Source organism: Gymnoscopelus braueri (genome assembly GCF_963280865.1).
Source record: "Gymnoscopelus braueri genome assembly, chromosome: 6".
Lineage (NCBI taxonomy): Eukaryota > Metazoa > Chordata > Actinopteri > Myctophiformes > Myctophidae > Gymnoscopelus > Gymnoscopelus braueri.
In genome coordinates this window covers 55,341,739-55,359,011 of record NC_137607.1, presented here as the reverse complement: position 1 = coordinate 55,359,011, position 17,273 = coordinate 55,341,739, and the positions used below count along the sequence as shown (strand labels likewise).

Genomic DNA, 17,273 nt, shown 5'->3' with positions numbered 1-17,273 from the left:
CAGCAAAAGAATTAAGGCTTGGCTTTTTTTTTTTTGGTTGTTTGATGAAAAGTAATCTCATATCAGCAAGAAGTACAAAAGGAAAATTACATCACGTGTGATCACAAAAACATCCTGTCTGCTCCAAATCTCCAAGGCATAACATAATACAGTACCAGTGAGAAAACAGATGGTGGTGTAATAGAAGAAAAGACGGTTTCAAGGTCTCTTGTGACAATACACAAAGAAACCGGTCAGGACAATGGACTCTTTGCTGTGAGGACAGCTCTTGGCTGGGTTATAAATGGGCCACTCAATTCAACTCATTCATTTCAGAAAAGGATGGATTCCTAACCGGATCTCTCTGTAGCACATAACTAAACTAGAAAAGTGCTCCTCGGAGCACAGGTCTCCGCCAGGTCAGGTAGATTAGTGTGGGCCAGCAATGCTCAGAATTCGCAAATCAGGCTGGAATATGAAAAATCTGAAGGATCGGACGGATCCATCTTGATCACTTGACTAAAGAGATAATATGTACCGATTTGCGTGATGTTTAGACATGTAGGAGTTTAAAAATCGGACGCTGTGTACATGATTTGCGGCATTTTGTTCAAAACGGGCCACTCCTGCAAACTTTAGATGTCAATCTTAGCCAATCAGGATAAAATCTGAAGGAGTAATATCCAAAAATGTGTTTTACAAAAGTCGGCTTCCTGGTGGCGCTATAAAAGGCAGATGTCAAAAATGCAGGGCAAAGGTTTTTCCTTGGCCTCTAGGGTGTGCACATACAATGTTTTACACAGATAGGTGCAGTTCTAGGAAAAACACGAATCGGCCTGTTATAGTGCTACCATGAGGCTGATTTGAAAATGTTGTGGCATTTCCTCCTTCGCCTAGTTAGAATGTGCGTCCAAAATCTCATGGAAATTGCATGCTGTGTTCAGGATTTGAGACATTTTGTTAAAAACGGAGCACTCCTAGCCTCGGCCATGCCTTTCGGACTGGCGGAGACAATAAGTCATGTTTTGGGTGAATTACTCCTTTAACCCACACTAGCATGGATATTTTTCTCTCCAAATTTTGGCTCCCATCCACACAAACTTTTGTCACTGAAACTGAGCATTTTGTTAGCTATGAAAAAGTGTTGATTTTCAAAAATATCCGTCCTGTAAAACCGAACATTTGTGGAACAGTGATGTCGTTGAACGATGAAGGTATAGTCCACAGTTTCTACATAATTATGTGCTTTGTAAAGATGTAGTAGTAAAATCACAAAAGAGCTGTGGAACAACCTTTTAAATGATTTTCTGACAGCTTCAGCTAAAAAATTAACACCAGCCAACATTTAAGGGCCATAGACTCACAAAGGAGTGTGCAGAATCATGATGAGAATCTTGCAAAACACCACTGGAAAAATCAGTTTGAATGGTGTTGTTTTGAGAGAAGAGTGGAAGTGAGTACAAAGCAGTGCCGCCTTCAGAGCTTGTTTATTTGTGGTTGCTTGGTAGTGGTATAACATACTGCAGCACAGCTGGCATAGGATTCTCTAGGGTAAAGTGTAATTCAGGACTTCAAGAGATTCACCTGTTCTTTGGGCCAGGTTGGAGTTGATCCCACTAAGTGTGAGCATGTCAAGTGTGTATTTGCATGTTAGAAAGCTCTTTCAAATACCAAAATTAATAAATACCATATGGCGTACATCCTAGTGTAAAGCAAAATCATACATTTTTAAACGGAATAGAAATACTTTGATCCCAGAGGGGAAATTTAATGCCGCAGTTGCTCTCATCAGGGAAATATAACATGATTAGGCAATTTGCAATATTAAATATGTATTTATTGACAATGCAATGTACATCATTATAGTATCTCTCTTCTTTTTTCTTTTTTTTATAACAAGACATAATGAAAAAGACAAAGAAAAAAGGAAAAGACAAGATACACAAAACACCACAAAAAAAGAGAACCCAAAATACAGAGAAAATACAGTCCTCCCAAACCCTCCTCCCACCCCTTTCCCAGAATGGTACATTAAATACAGAATAAAGATACATTCAAATGGCCTGGAATAAGTTCCTATGTTTCCATGTTATAGATAATGCATGCAAAGACTATATATATATTAAGGAGTCCAGGGTCAGCCTACAGTTCATAATATACCCAAATATACAAATATATTGAAACACACAAGCATTGGTGTGCATGTTTTCTCTGCCTATCATCCACATCCAAACCGTGGTCTTTTCCTTTTATTGCTTACATTGCATTCACGCTGCAAAAATACATACTGCAGTTCGACCAGGTACTTTAACACTATGCACTATATAGGATGAAATGAGAGATTAGATTATATAAATAGGAAGAATATGCCTTTCTGTCTTGGATAAAAATACTGTACACTTTAACAACAGCATGTGTACGTTAGGGCATTCACGAATAGTGATTTTTAGCATTCTAATTATTCGACCTATAAGTATTCGAATATTTGATTAATCGATTTGATTATAAAAAATGTAATATATATTTTTTTTTAATGGCATTGATGACTCGACTCAAGGAATGCGAGTTGACGTCACACCAGAGCTCACAGCTGCGTGTCTGCTGTAGAAAAGACACTAAAAAAAATATATCTTTTTTTTTTTAATAGAATAATCGAATAGTGGTTTGATAGTCGAATAGTCGGTTTGATATTCGAATATTCGAATATTCGACTATTCGGTGAATGCCCTAGTGTACGTACAGTACCAACAGCAATTATTCTACTTTTTGTTGTTTTCCCCTTTGCAGGATTACAAGACGAGGTTGCTCGCTATCCACCTTACTGTTGGCATTAGAAATTGATCCACTGCTGTAGCTATACTGTAGCACTTCGAGCTAGTGAATAGCTAGGGGATAAGGTCATCAGCGAGGTACCGCCAGCATCCTGAAATCCTCGGGGCCATTGGTGAAGCCCTCCAAACCCTCCATGCTTGGCATCTCTCCAGGGACTGGGGAGAAAGTGAAGCGCTGGAGCAGGGATGCAAAAAAAATGAACAGTTCCATTCTAGCCAACTGCTCCCCTAGGCACACACGTTTACCTGCAGAGAATGAATGATGCCAACAGCATATGAATAATATGAATAATATAACAATATAAATATCCAAGAACTCATCATTGACAATGACAAATGTTTAGATATCATGTATAAATCATGGGACCTGCTGAGAATGGCAGGAAAGCGTCTCTTCTGCGGAACCGGCCCTCTGAATCCAAGAAGTGTTCTGGGTTGAAGGTTTCTGGAGTTGCCCACTCATTCTTATCAAACAGCACAGATGCAAGATTTGTAATAATAGCTGTGCCCTAGAGAGAGTCAGGAGATTTTGATGGTAAGACCCATAATTATTAATTTTATGACTTTCAGACAGTAAACTATGTTACAGGTTCAAACCAGCCTTAACTTGTTTGCTCACATGTTTTACTAAAAATATTTTACCTTGGGTATGAAATATCCTGCAAGCATACTGTCCTTACTGGCCATTTTGGGGAAACCCAGAGGAACAATGTTTCCCATCCTTTGGGTTTCGTGGATGACAGCATCAATGTAGGGCATATTGGGTCTATCAGCCAAATTGGGCTGACGGGACTGTCCGATTACTCTGTCAATCTCCTCCTGGACCTTGTCTGGGTGATAATGGTCAGAACAATGTGGATTTCATTGAAAGCAGTAGTAGTAGACATACAGCAGGGTACTTCTTTTTGTAAATGGTAATGTGCAGTTTCATGTGTGTGCAGTGGTGGTGGTGATGAGCGTTCCACAGACCTTGTACCTCTGGATAGTTCATCATGTAAACCAGACCCCAGCGTAAGGTGGTGGCAGCAGTCTCTGTCCCAGCCTCAATGATGTCCAGGGTGCATATCCTCAATGTCTCTATGTTAAACCCAGCCTGGGGATCCCCCTTCCTCTGGTAGTGTGATATCAAATAAGATCATGCTGTTATGTGGTTGATGTACTGTATTGAGCTATCATGGCTCCTTCAAGTCTATTCCTCTTGCATGGTCATTTGTCATCTCAAAAACATTTTTGTCCTTTTCTTTTGGGACACAATACTTGCCTTCTCTATCTCTGCCAGGTATGTGTCTATGTAATCACGGGGGTCCTCTGGATCCCAATCCTCCTGGTGCTTCTCTATCTCACTCTGCAAGAAGGCCACGATCACCGCATAGTTGGAGTGGATGGTCTGATGAGGTCCTGGCAGGTGCTTCAGTAGGCTTGGAAAGGCATCGTACAGCTGGTAAAGGTAATCAAGTAAGAACAGATTTTGTACTGATGATTGAACAAAAAACATAAGCTCCACCTCCCGGCCTTTTAGTCTGGCAGAGTTAATTAGGCTTATGCTGGTACACTATTGTCACTGATCTACATTTTTGAGCAGTGGCACTTAAAGGGGTAGTTCACCCCCAAAATAACTTTTTTTTCTATTGATTACAGACCATCTGGAGCCTTGAATTCATAGATATTTTTTTTTTTGTCACATTCCTAAGCCAATAATTTGATTATAATAAATGTGTCCCCATTGATTCCGGTAGGAGACACAAATGCATTTGTGTCTCCTACCGGAATCAATGGGGCTAAATTTATTATAATCAAATAATAAAGGAAGGAATGCGACAAAAACAAAAAAATATCCATGAATTCAAGGCTCCATGGGGTGAGTAATCAATAGAAAAAAAGTTTTTTGGGGGGTGAACTACCCCTTTAAATGTCGGAGGCAGAGCTAAATGTTATCGACTAAGTTTGTGACTGCCAAACTGTAGTAATAATGTGCGTTTGCCCTTGATGTTTACATGGCATTGTAAGTTTGAGTTGTGCCATAATAAATAATAAATGAGTTACCTGAGCTCTAGCTGAGCCAGCAAGCAATACAGCTTCATTGTCCAATCGCAGAAGGTTCTGAAATTCTTCATCACTGTAGTCAAAGCGATGTCCAAAGACCAGAGAGGAGACCACATTGCCCACAGCATTGTTTACGATGAAGTGTGGGTTGAATGGTTTTCCTGTGAATAGTTCAGCACTATGAAAGTGATCTTAACATAAAATTCATAAGCCATTGGTCAGATTTCTGTTAACATCTGTATTTCATAAGAGAGATGTAATGCATGGACATTAGAACATCAGATTTTTGTTGTTTTGCACTTGCTGTTTGGATCCCTCCCTCTGAAGTCACATGCAGCGTGCGTGCACATTGCACTTTGCAGGGGCCCCTGCACATTGCACTTTGCAGGGGCCCCTGCACATTGCACTTTGCAGGGGCTTTTCAGGGCACTTTGCAGGGGCCCCTGCAAAGTTAATAACAGTGACACGGTCACGCAGAGGCTCAAGCTCAGGGGCCCCCCTAGCTCAGGGGCGCTTGGGCCCACTAGGTCCGTTGGGTAATCCTCCCATTCCAACAGTTGGCTGCGACGTGGAATGCATTACATATGGGGAATTGGCAATAACTAATTTGGGGAGAAAAATTTGCAAAAAATGGCCCCCCAAGAGAAATTAAGAAGTGTTCACATTTTGTGAATACTAGGAGGATGTCATCCACATGTCTTCACCCTTGGTTATATGGGTTTTATATGAACCACAACTCTATCAGAATTGACATTCCAGGTGCTCTGCTCTGCACTGAAACTAATTGAACAAGTCGAGCAGTAGTTCTTAACTCTGCTTCAAGAAACCCCAAACTAGTGTTATTTCAATTTACATTGTTCCCACAATGTACATCACTGCAGAGGGGTATCTGATGATCAGTACATACCTTGTTCATCTTTGAAAGCTTCACACAGGAAGGTGCTTTCCAGTTCAGTGTGCTTCTCCAGTGACTTCTTTCCTCCTCCAAAGTAGCGAAGGTGGGTGTTGGCAAACTTCCTCTGCATTTTCCATAAGTAACCGTTGCTTAAAGCTATACCTGTGAGAAAATGGTTGATTTAACAAAGCAGCAGTATTATGAGTTTGTTGGGTCTACTTATTGTTGTTTACGTTTAATATGTATACGTTATTAACTGTTATACTGTATTACTGCATTGACAAGAATCAAGAGAGGAGATAATGATTCAAGATGAAGATCAACGTTGGCCTCTTTTAGCTGGCAAGCTTCAAACAGTATATCTTTCACTCCCTTTTTTAAACTTTCACAACTTCATCTCTGAATGGGTGTGTGTATTTCCACAATTCTTCCCATTCACTTGCTCACTTGTAGCCTGAGGCTCAGGTGTTAGGCTAGCTCACTTGTACTTTGGCCCTTATTTTTTCACTCACTTGTTTACTCACTCACTCACCACCCCACTCACTCACTCACCAATGCCTTTAAAGACCACATCAAACAGAGGGACAACAGGGCGATCAGCAAAGCTGTCCAGCTGGTTGACAAGAGCCTCTTTCACCATCTTGAACCCGTTGATAAATACCGTCCTGTCACTGCCTCTCCTCAAGCTGAACACTGGGCCATACTCCACAGAAAGCTGAAATAGGAGGTCATAATTTGAATGGGATTCACATATTGTTAGTCAATCAATAATGTATCTATTAATTCACGGAACCTGTGAGACTCTATACATTGATTTGATTCATATGGACCTGCTAATGGAATCAAGTATTTGTAAGGAAGTAATTAAGATTGGACTTTTGACATAAAAATACATTGTTAATTATATTTTCATTATGACCAAAACCATTGATATGCTCTAAAAGTGTGAGGAGAGGGTAAAGCATCCACACACTGCTTAAAGGTCCAAAAACGTACTTTATTACAGGTGCAACGTTTTGACCTTATAGGTTTTCATCAGGCAAACATTATACTGACAGACAAATATATATAACACCTGGGAGTCAGAAGGAGCACAGCACCCTACTCCAATCACAGGGACAAAATACCTGTCTCTCCACTCCTCTGAGGAATGCTCAAAGGTATAGAGGGCTAGCCCAGAATACATCTATGTCCCTATGAGGGAACAAAAGTAAAACCCTAAACTAAAGGAAAGGCTTTATATCGAATTCCTCATTTAGACCATCAGGAGACATGGTATCGAGGAAATAAATCCAATAGGTCTCACTTTGGAGAAGTAACCTTTCGAGATCTCCACCTCTGGGTGGCTTTTCAACCTTCTCCACACCAACATACCGCAGGGATTATTGAGATTATGACCTTTTTAAAATGAGCAGCAACATGATTATGTTCACCACCAGTGGTGGAAAAAGTACTCAAATGTTTTACTTAAGTAAAAGTATCAATACTGCAAATAGAAATACTCTGTTACAAGTAAAAGTACAAAAGTATTGGTATCAAAATGTACTTAAAGTACCAAAAGTAAAAGTACTAAAATGTTTGAAAATAGCAGATCTACAAGCTCACAACGCGTCGCGATGCGACGCGTTGTGAGCTTGTAGATCGGCTATTTTCAAATAAAACTAAAGTGGTTAATGTGTGTTTCATAATATCATCATTTATATCTGAAAAGTAACTAGTAACTAAAGTTTTCAAATATTTGCCTCTGAGATGTAGTGGAGTAGAAGTAAAAGTATAGACAACTGGAAATACTCCAGTAAAGTAAAAGTACCGTACAGTACTTGAGTAAATGTATTTAGTTACTTTACACCACTGTTCACCACCAGTTCTTATACTACTACTATGTTCAGTAATCCTGGTGCACAGAGCCCAGGATGTCTTGCCCAAGTTGCCCACATATGCCAACTAACAGGGGCACCAGATTAGACATACTACATGCGTGGTGGACTTGAGGCACTCCAGTATTTTCTTAGACAACACCCACCTGCATCCAAACCTAGCCCTTGATGTCCAGCAAGAACTATGCATGTCTATACATGTTTCTTGCCTTGATGTCCAGCACCTGGCCTAAATACAGGCATAAGATGTGCACACAATCTCCTCTGTGAACTAAAAGTGTGATAAACATATTTTTCCCTTTCAGCTCACCTTTAAAGCAATTCTCAGAATTATAATAGTCATTAAACAGCTTGAAATGATACTAACATCATTTACACACGTAAGGAAAAACTGCAATTCATGGTCTGAGTGAGTAAAATTGTCTTAGTGTTTATTGAGAAAGAAAGAAAACCTTGGCCATTGTTTTGAAGTCTGGTCCGGTAAAAATATTCCCCAGGAGAGGTACAGCCCAGGGTCCAGGCGGGAAGTTGACAGGGCTCCTGTTTTTCACCAGATCAGTCACCAGCAAAAACACAAAAATGAACAACAGCCAACATTTAAGGTCCATACACTCAAAAAGAGTTTGCAGAATCATGATGAGAATCTTGCAAAACACCACTGGAAAAATCCCGGTTTGAATGGTATATTTTGAGAGAGGAGTGGAGTGGACGTGAGTGAATAACAGCACCAGAGCTTGTTTATCAGTTAACAATGACGTATTACATAACACAGCTGCCTCTGGGATCCTCTAGGGGAAAGAGGAATTCTCAAACACCAGAGCTTGACCTTTTCATGGGGCCAAGTTTAGTGATGATCCCACCCTTCCAAGTGTAACAAAGGGGAGTGGAGAATTGCATGTGTGGTTTTTACACCCTTCTCAAACTGATCTTTGCCCACCAGCACAGCAACTCCTGCAACAACTCCTGCATTCATAACCATGAATATGGCAGCATTTTCTGACATTATGTTCATAATGCATGATGTGTTCATGTGGATGGACGCCAGAAGTCTACTTGTATTTCTAAGCATGTTTTTGCTTGTTGTTGATTTCCTGAAGAACAGAGTTCCGAAAGACTTTCCTCCTGGACCATGGGCTCTTCCTGTTATTGGTGACGTACATCGCCTTGACACTGGCAAAATACACCTGCAGTTCGCCCAGGTACTTTATTAACATAATTATGTACAATACGTGCAGCAGAAAACTTGCTTTCTCAAATTGCCTGTAAATGTAAACTGTGACCAAATCAGCTGTGAATAATTACCTTCGGCTTCTTGCTTCCTGAGTTGTCTTATCATTGAAGTTGTTGAAAATACAAGTTTTTATAGCCTACAAGGTTGATGGCAGCCTATGTAGTAGGGTGGGGATTAAATTAGATTAAGTGTGTTTTAAGTGCTGAATAGCCAAATGTATTAGCTTACTACTTTGCTTTCTATTGCTATTGCTAGCTTTCTATTTTGCGTATACTCGTTATATTGAGTGTTAGGGTTCTAAAGAAGCTGTCCTAATACTCCAGGCACAGCTGTCCTGTCATGTTTTTATAAACATAGATGACAGCTGTGAAAGGTGACAATTTGCATTTTCCTTCTCAGTTTGCAAAGAAATATGGGAATGTTTTCAGCCTTCGAATGTTTGGTGCAAGGATTGTGATTGTTAATGGTCACAAGCTTGTGAAAGAAGCCTTGATTCAAAAAGGCGAAGACTATGTGGATCGACCTTCAATACCAGTGTTTCGTGACATGGTAGGGGATAAAGGTAGGCTAGTACCTTTTTTTTAAATTAATCTTCTCCCCATTGGCTTAATGTAACATTGGGTGTTAAATGTAAGTGTTTCTGTGTGCCAGCATGGAGTTAACTGTAAAGGAGCTGCCCATCCTGGCACACAGGCAGTAACACCTGGATGAAACACACCCACATTTAATGTTAGGCTACTACCTTCTGCTGTGTTTAGCCCTCAACATGTCCACTGTGAGCTGAAAATGTACTATCCTGGTCCCTGTCACTCACTGCTAACCCCCACTGTTGGCCTGGATTACGTTGTGTCAGCTATTTGTAAATAAAAGTGACCATGTGTGTGTGTAAAGTCTGGATAAGACATGACATAGGACGTAATAGGTGGGCAGTGTACCATCCTACCCTCTTGTCCCCTGGCTATTCCTCTTTAACGTATTGTTTTACCAACAGGATTGCTGATGTCAAATGGCAAGCAATGGAAGCAACAGAGGAGATTTGCTCTGCATACACTCAGAAAATTTGGTCTTGGAAAGAAGAGCCTTGAGCCTTCCATCCAGCAGGAGTGCCACTATCTAAATGAGGCTTTTGCCCATCAGCAAGGTACAGTAGTTAAAGGGCCACTTCATCCATTTTCAACATATTCATATAATTGGTCCTCACTCATGCTCATTATAATATGGTACCATTTCTGTCTACTCACTGTCTCAGAGGAGGGCTGTGGGCAAGTCAGAAACCCGCCTACCAGTTATATCGTTGGTAGGCAGGTTTGGTCCTTTTTATTTTAGTTTTTGGGCGGTGAAACCGCCCCTATAAGTGAGGTTTGGATATTTGTACAACAAATCCTGCGCTGTGATTGGCCAAAAATGTACCCCGCCTAACCCTGCACCGTGATTGGCCAATCACAGTCTATTCAGGACTGTGATTGGCCAGTGTCACATGACACATGTGCATAGCCCTATATAAGAAACCATAACTTTAAAAAAAAACATAAATTTGTTTTTTTTAAGTTATGGTTTCTTCCATCATAAAGAGTGTTTCAATAAATGTATTTATTTTTTGTACATGATTGGTTGACTCCATTCAGTATTGTGATTAGCTAGCAAGACACCGCCCACTTCACACAGGGTGTGATTTTTTATTAATGCGAGAACAATGGCTTCTATTATAGCATGCTAACTTTCCAGGAAGAGAAAGCCTGCAGTTTCTATAAGCTGGGATTCCCCATTGATGATATCAGGCAGGTTTCTGAGCTGACCACAGCCCTCCTCTGTGGTAAACGCACTTTGTAGCTTTTTAACCATCATGCATTTATCACTCTTTTATTACCTCCCTTCCCACTCCCGCCCCTATGTCACTTGGTTCAAACCACCTTCGTCCAGTTGGGGTCAGGGAGCAGCACACTAGCAGGGCTTTAAGGGCCAATAACTCACTCTAAAGATATTGTTTTAAAACTCACTCTATGTGTAGGTGCCCTTACTTATCTATAGTGTTATTTTCAGGTGCACCCTTCAGTCCCCAGCTACTGTTGAACAATGCTGTATCCAACATTATCTGCTGCTTGGTGTTTGGGCAACGCTTTGAGTACGATGATGAGCAATACCAATGTATTCTTCAGGAATTCAGCGAGATCGTGCTCTTAGGGCAAGGAATATGGTCACAGGTGAGCCAGTTATCTTTTAATTTTCAGTGCCAGTAACACTCCTACAGTGTGCAAAAGCATGTAAAGCAAAGGCAACATTGACCTTCACCTCTGACTGTTCATCATGTCTAAAAATGCATGCCGCAAATAGATGGATGACATTAACATGACTTGAATCAATGTATGAAGCCTGATATTTTGAAGAGAATGTGGCCATATAGCCATAGCGTTTTGGTGGTTGTCTGTTTCTATTGTTGCAGTCAAAGTAAGTAACTATAGCTAAAGATATTTATTTAAACGTCATGATTCCAAAATGCTACAGTAGATCATTCTGACTAAATGTCTGATGTATTTCTGTAGATTTACAACATGCTGCCGTGGCTGAAGTGGCTGCCTGGGCCTCACCAGAGGATATTTATGGTGTCAAAGAAAGTTATCGACTTTGTTAGATGTAAGATCAAAGAACACAAGGAAGACTATGACCCTTCACTGGTCAGAGACTATATTGACTGCTTCATTTCAGAAGTGGGAAAGGTATGTGCAACTCAATCTGGTGTCCCTATTTTGAGCATGCCATTATTATAGCCAAAAACGTTCCCTAAAAATAGTGAATATAGCAGATCTACAAGCTCACAGCACGTTACGGTGCAACCTATTATGGTATATATTATCATGAAGTAACAGTTAATGTTGACCAGGCACTGATTCTGTATTGTCACGTTTCCTTGGTAGAAAGAAGACCCAGATTCTGGGTTTGATCTGGAGAATTTGTGTATTTGCGCCTTTGACCTGTTTGGAGCTGGAACTGAAACCTCTTCCACCACTCTACACTGGGGACTGTTGTACATGGTCTATTACCCTCACATACAAGGCAAGGTGTTTCTGTGTGTGCAGTTATGGGTTGTGTGAATTCTGCGTGATTGAATATATTAGAAGCTGTCACTGGCATGAATTTCTTCTCATTGTAAGAGTTAAATAAACCAGTGGTTCTCAAACTTTTTCACCTCAAGGACCTCCAAATTGATAAATATTTGCCGCGGACCCCCATCTGAAAATATGTTGTGCCAGGGACCCCAGAAGCAAAGATTTGTGTTAAAAATGTTCACTAATGTTCAAGATTTTTGAAAAATAGCAGATCTACAAGCTCATAGCGCTGCGCTATGAGCTTGTATATCTGCTATTTTTGAATAGCCAACGTATAAAAGGTTAAATTGGTTAAAATGATTGTGATGCTATATTAACTACTTTTGCTGGGGACCCCCTGGAACCCCCCCAAGCACCCCATAATTTTGTTATGGTTTGGATTCATGTGGATTTTATTCAGTTTAGGTTTTTCTACTTTTTTGCCCAGCCCGGAATACTATTGATTTGTGTTGATCATTTTGAACTGTAATTTTAATGTACATTGTACTACTGTAATCTGTAAGAGACACACCGACAAGCAGTGTTTTCTTTTTATTTGCAGAGAAGGTCCAGGCTGAAATAGATGCTGTTGCTTCATCCCGGGAACCCTCTTTCTCAGACAGGGAGAACATGCCTTACACTGAAGCTGTCCTCCATGAGATCCAGAGGTTGGGCGACATCATTCCCCTTAATGTACCCCGTGTAGCCAACAACGACACCACACTGGGGAAATATACCATCCCAAAGGTACGCATGTGGGAAAGTGCTGTTCTACTATGGTTTTTACCACATATTCAACATTGTTGAACATTTCGCATTTTCTTTTAGTCTTAATTTTCTCCGCCAGGCCAAAGGCGTGGCTGAGAGACAATGTTTTGTACCCTGTCCGTCCGTCTGTCCATCCATCCGTCCGTGCGTCCGTCCGTGAGTGTGTGTGTGTGTGTGTGTGTACAGTGTATGTGTGTCTGTGTCCGTCCGTCCGTTCATTGAAATCATGAACGCTGCGTCCGATTTCCGTGACATTTTGCACACACATTCCCACTAGGCCGAGGAAGAAATGCCACTTGACATTTTTCAAATCATCCTCATGGTGGCACTATAACAGGCCGATTCTCGTTTTTACCTATAATTGTACCGATCTGCGTGAAACTTTGCACGCACAGTCCCTGGAGGCCAAGGAAATACCTCTCCCCTGCATTTTTCCACCAGGAGGCCAATTCTTTTAAAACACATTTTTTTATATTACTTTTAAATATTAAATCACGCAAATCGGTACACATGATCTCTATAGTCATGTGATCAACACGGATCTGTCCGATTTTTCATATTCGATCCTGATAGGCGAATTCCGAACATTGTTGGCCCACAATAACATATCTGACCTGGCTGAGACCTAAACGATTTTTGTCTTTTTGACATTTTGACAAACTTTTTTTGTGGGGAAGAAAAAAACTTGATATACACTATGACTTGGTGTTACATGATGGAAGGTGATTTGATCACATAACATGACACAACATGTCACTATTCTGTATAAAGTGGTTCTGATCAATGTTGTGATTCCTTGTTCAGGGCACCATGATCATCCCTACACTGAGCTCAGTCCTACATGATGAGTCTGAGTGGGAGACCCCCCACACTTTCAATCCTCAACACTTCCTTGACCAAGATGGCAAATTTAGGAGGAGGGAGGCCTTCATTCCATTCTCAGCAGGTAAATAGTTTCCACCCCCAAAAGTTAATTAACTAGCATTCTTTCTGCTCATTTTGTGATTGTATGGTATTTATTTATTTGTCTTTCGTTTTTCCTATCCATGGTGGCCGGTGGGTTATTGGTAAACATTACTCCAGCTGAGCACCTATAATTATTTGATGGTAATAACTAGAAAGATGTGCTTCTCTGTGGCTATTTGGGGGTCCTTGCCGTGGAGAGGTTTGGGACATTCTTTTATTATTATTTTTGACCTATTAACCTATTTTTACTGGCCTGATCCGTACTGTGAAGTGAGCAACTGCAGTAACGTCATTGTGATGTCAACTCTAAATTTCTAGAGAAACCGAAACAAGAACACAACACTTTCCACAGCTACAGGACGGAATACAGATCCGACTTTGACCTTCTTCTTAGTCTGTGTCAGCTGAGTGGGATTTTAACAAGACTTGACTAGCTGATTTGAGTGTTTGTAGCTTCCCTCAGAGACTATGACTTCCCATTTTTAAAAAAGTCTGCTGTCTCTCAGAAGAGGATTTTTCCTGTCCTGTGTGTCGAGACATATTTAGACATCCTTTGCTCTTGTCATGTAGCCACAGCTTCTGTAAAGCCTGTCTGCAGGAATGTTGGACACATAAGGAAATATAGGAATGTCCAGTTTGTAAAAAGAATCTCCAATTGATGATCCACCCTGTAACCTGGCTTTGAAGAACCTGTGCTAGGGAGAGAGATACAGGAGAAACGTCAGAAAAAGTATCCCAAGTAGATAGTCCAGGAATCACTGCCGATGTTACAGGAGAAACTAAAGGTCTTCAATAAAGTTAAAACAAACTGTGACCAAGCAGCAAAACACATTAAGGTCCAGAGCCGGAACACAGAGAAGCAGATTAAGGAACAGTTTAACATGCAGCGTGCAGCTTCATCAGTTTGTACAAGTGGAAAAGGAGGCTAGGAACACTGCACTGAGGGAGGAAGAGGAGCAGAAAAGTCAGATGATGAAGGAGAAGATCATGAGGCTCTGAACAGAGAGATATCAACCCCTTTAAACACAGTCAAAGTCACAGAGGAGGACATGAGAGCTGAAGACATCTCTTCTCTGCAGAACTACGGAAAGAGTCCAGTTCACACACTGCATGACTCACAGCTGGTCTCTGGAGCACTGATAGATGAGGTCAAACACCTGGGCAACCTGACCTTTAGAGTCTGGCACAAGATGAAGGACATTATCTCCTACACTCCTGTCATTCAACACCGCCCATCCAATGTACATCCTGTCTGATGATCTGACCAGCGTGTGAGACGTGGAGACGAACAGGCCGCTTCCTGACAACCTGAGAGGTTTGACCATTATGCCGATATCCTGGGTTCTGAGGGCTTTAACTCAGGGACTCACAGTTGGGATGTTAAGGTTGGAGACAATAAAAGATGGTCAGTATGTGTGTTAGCGTCTTACCAGAGGAAGGGAAACAGAGGGGGTCAATTCTGGAGAGTAGGTTTAGATGATGGTGAATAGGGAGCATACTCCAAACCAGCACGCTACTCACCTAGGTCACACACTGATCTCTGAGTTGGGGCGCAGACGTTAGGACACGCGGAGTCTGCGGGGGGAAATAGAGTTTTGTGGTGCCCCCTATGGGCAGAAGTGAAAGCGCTTTTGGAGGTGCGCTCTACAATATAGAGGCCTCTCCATGGGATTCAATTTGTGGGATGATTGAATGTCGCGTTCTTTATTGTCCAAGGAATTCAGGGGATCTTTTTTTAATTGTAAGACCTATATGGTTCAAGAGTTTTAGGTCAAAGTGTTATGCGGCCTGGTATATCGCCACTATGAAGCCGATTTGAAAAATGTGAGGTGAAGGATCTTCCTTGGCCTATTGGGAGTATGAATGCAAAGTTTCACGCAGATCGATCGAGCAGTGCCTGAGATTAGCTGTGCGGACGGACAGACGGACGGACAGACGGACGGGACAAAAAACATTATTTCAACCTCCTGGCCTTTTGGCCTGGTGGAGATTAGAAATTGTCTGACCCAATCCTGGCTTGCAAGCTTTTCATTGTGATTCTGTTTTTCCATTTTGCCTTTGTTTTATTGTCTGTATAGTGGAATATTTAAATAAAAGGAGCCATGCATGCCACAATGATTCACTCTGGACAAAATTAGATCTTTAAAAATGGTGAATTAAAGTGAAATGGTCTACTGTATATTGCTCCTTTGCAGGTAAGCGTGTGTGTCTAGGAGAACAGTTGGCCAGGATGGAGCTGTTCCTCTTCTTTACCTCCCTCCTTCAGAGATTCTCCTTCTCCGCTCCAGCTGGAGAGGAGCCGAGTCTGGACTACAATTTGGGAGGCACTCGCTGTCCCAAGCCCTACCGCCTCTGTGCCATACCACGATAAACCACTCGCAGGAAAACCAGTCCAAAAGAAGCGACTATGGGCCACATGAGCACTTTAACATACATCAGCTATTTTAAAATAGCCGATCTACAAGCTCACAACGCGTCGCGATGCGACGCGTCGTGAGCTTGTAGATCGGCTATTTTCAAATAAAATCTTGCGGGGAAATTATTATAAGCAGATCTGGCAACCCTGGTCCCAAGCCCTATACCGCCTCTGTGCCATACCACGATAAACCACTTGCTGTCCCAAGCCCAAGGAAGGACTGGCCATTGGGATGTTCGGGCAGACCCCCGAACAGCCAATCAATTCCAGGCTGAACAGATTTTTATTTTTTGTATCTATAATATCACTCATCTTTAAACAAAACATTCAATATGACAATTTTACTAGGTGTCAAGTCAGTGCTCTGCTCGCATAATCTATATCACCATACTACTTTATTCTGTTGTGCAGATATGATTTGATTGAGTTAATCGTTTGTCAAACTGTAATTCTGAAGGAAAACTTACTTTTTTAATAGACACCACTGGAAAAGTTTGACATTGGACAGTCATTTCTAAGATGAAAGTATGTCTTAATTTCACACATTTTGATTGTGAGTTTCAGTGCTCATTGTGTTGTGGTTCACACTGTGGTTGCATTATCACTGAAGTTTAGCAGCTATGCACTACACCTTTTGTCTTCAACAGGGGGTCTGGGACCTCTAGGGGGTCCTCAGAGTTACGACAGGGGGGGGGGCGTAAATTTTCTACATTTCTCTTGGGTTTCGAGCTGAAAAGGTTTGGGACGAGTTTTTTTTAATGAATTATGTAGGCATGTATGATCCCATTCCAATTGATGGGGAATTTCATTCCCTCCTGGGAGGGGATATCACATAAAATATTTCATGTCACACATTATTTGTCATTATTCTTTGTATTCAAGCAATATGATTGTGATCTTATGAAAAACTAAAAATCCTTCCAAAATTTCCCCCTAAAGGTTGAGTGTTATTTAGACCTGATTTTCTATCATGAGAGAGATGACTATTCTAAAAACTAGAGTAAAGAAAAACACTTGTGGTCTTTTTGATCTTAACAACAAGCTATTCTTACTGTTCTTACTGGGGGGTTTTCCCCTTAAAAACTTTGAAGTTAGAGATGGAAAGTGAGCGTCAACAATAAATCAAAAAATCTGGTGAGATTAAAGGCTAGTTTGTTCCCAGGCACAATAAACACTCTAAAGTA

General features: G+C 41.1%; 2 protein-coding genes across 3 annotated transcripts; one reads left to right on the top strand and one right to left on the bottom strand.

Moving 5' to 3' along the window:
• Positions 1–2,001: 2,001 nt before the first annotated feature.
• Positions 2,002–8,340, bottom strand: LOC308086269 (cytochrome P450 2J2-like). 2 transcript variants are annotated; one of them, XM_080429742.1, is made up of 9 exons: positions 8,078–8,340; positions 6,301–6,463; positions 5,761–5,910; positions 4,854–5,014; positions 4,072–4,248; positions 3,780–3,921; positions 3,453–3,640; positions 3,178–3,319; positions 2,002–3,056 (listed from the first exon to the last, which is right to left on the bottom strand). In XM_080429742.1, exons 1-9 carry the CDS (start codon positions 8,258–8,260, stop codon positions 2,881–2,883), a joined length of 1,482 nt encoding a protein of 493 aa, XP_080285868.1. In that variant the 5' UTR covers positions 8,261–8,340; the 3' UTR covers positions 2,002–2,880. The 2 variants fall into 2 exon arrangements, with proteins under 2 accessions (XP_080285868.1, XP_080285869.1); XM_080429743.1 differs by having other exon boundaries at positions 2,002–2,985.
• Positions 8,341–9,402: 1,062 nt separating this feature from the next.
• On the top strand, positions 9,403–16,044 carry LOC308087012 (cytochrome P450 2J4-like; the record flags this gene model as incomplete). The annotated part of the gene is made up of 8 exons (XM_080430652.1): positions 9,403–9,418; positions 9,848–9,997; positions 10,897–11,057; positions 11,397–11,570; positions 11,769–11,912; positions 12,507–12,686; positions 13,512–13,653; positions 15,869–16,044. 8 exons carry the CDS (start codon positions 9,403–9,405, stop codon positions 16,042–16,044), a joined length of 1,143 nt encoding a protein of 380 aa, XP_080286778.1.
• Positions 16,045–17,273: the final 1,229 nt, after the last annotated feature.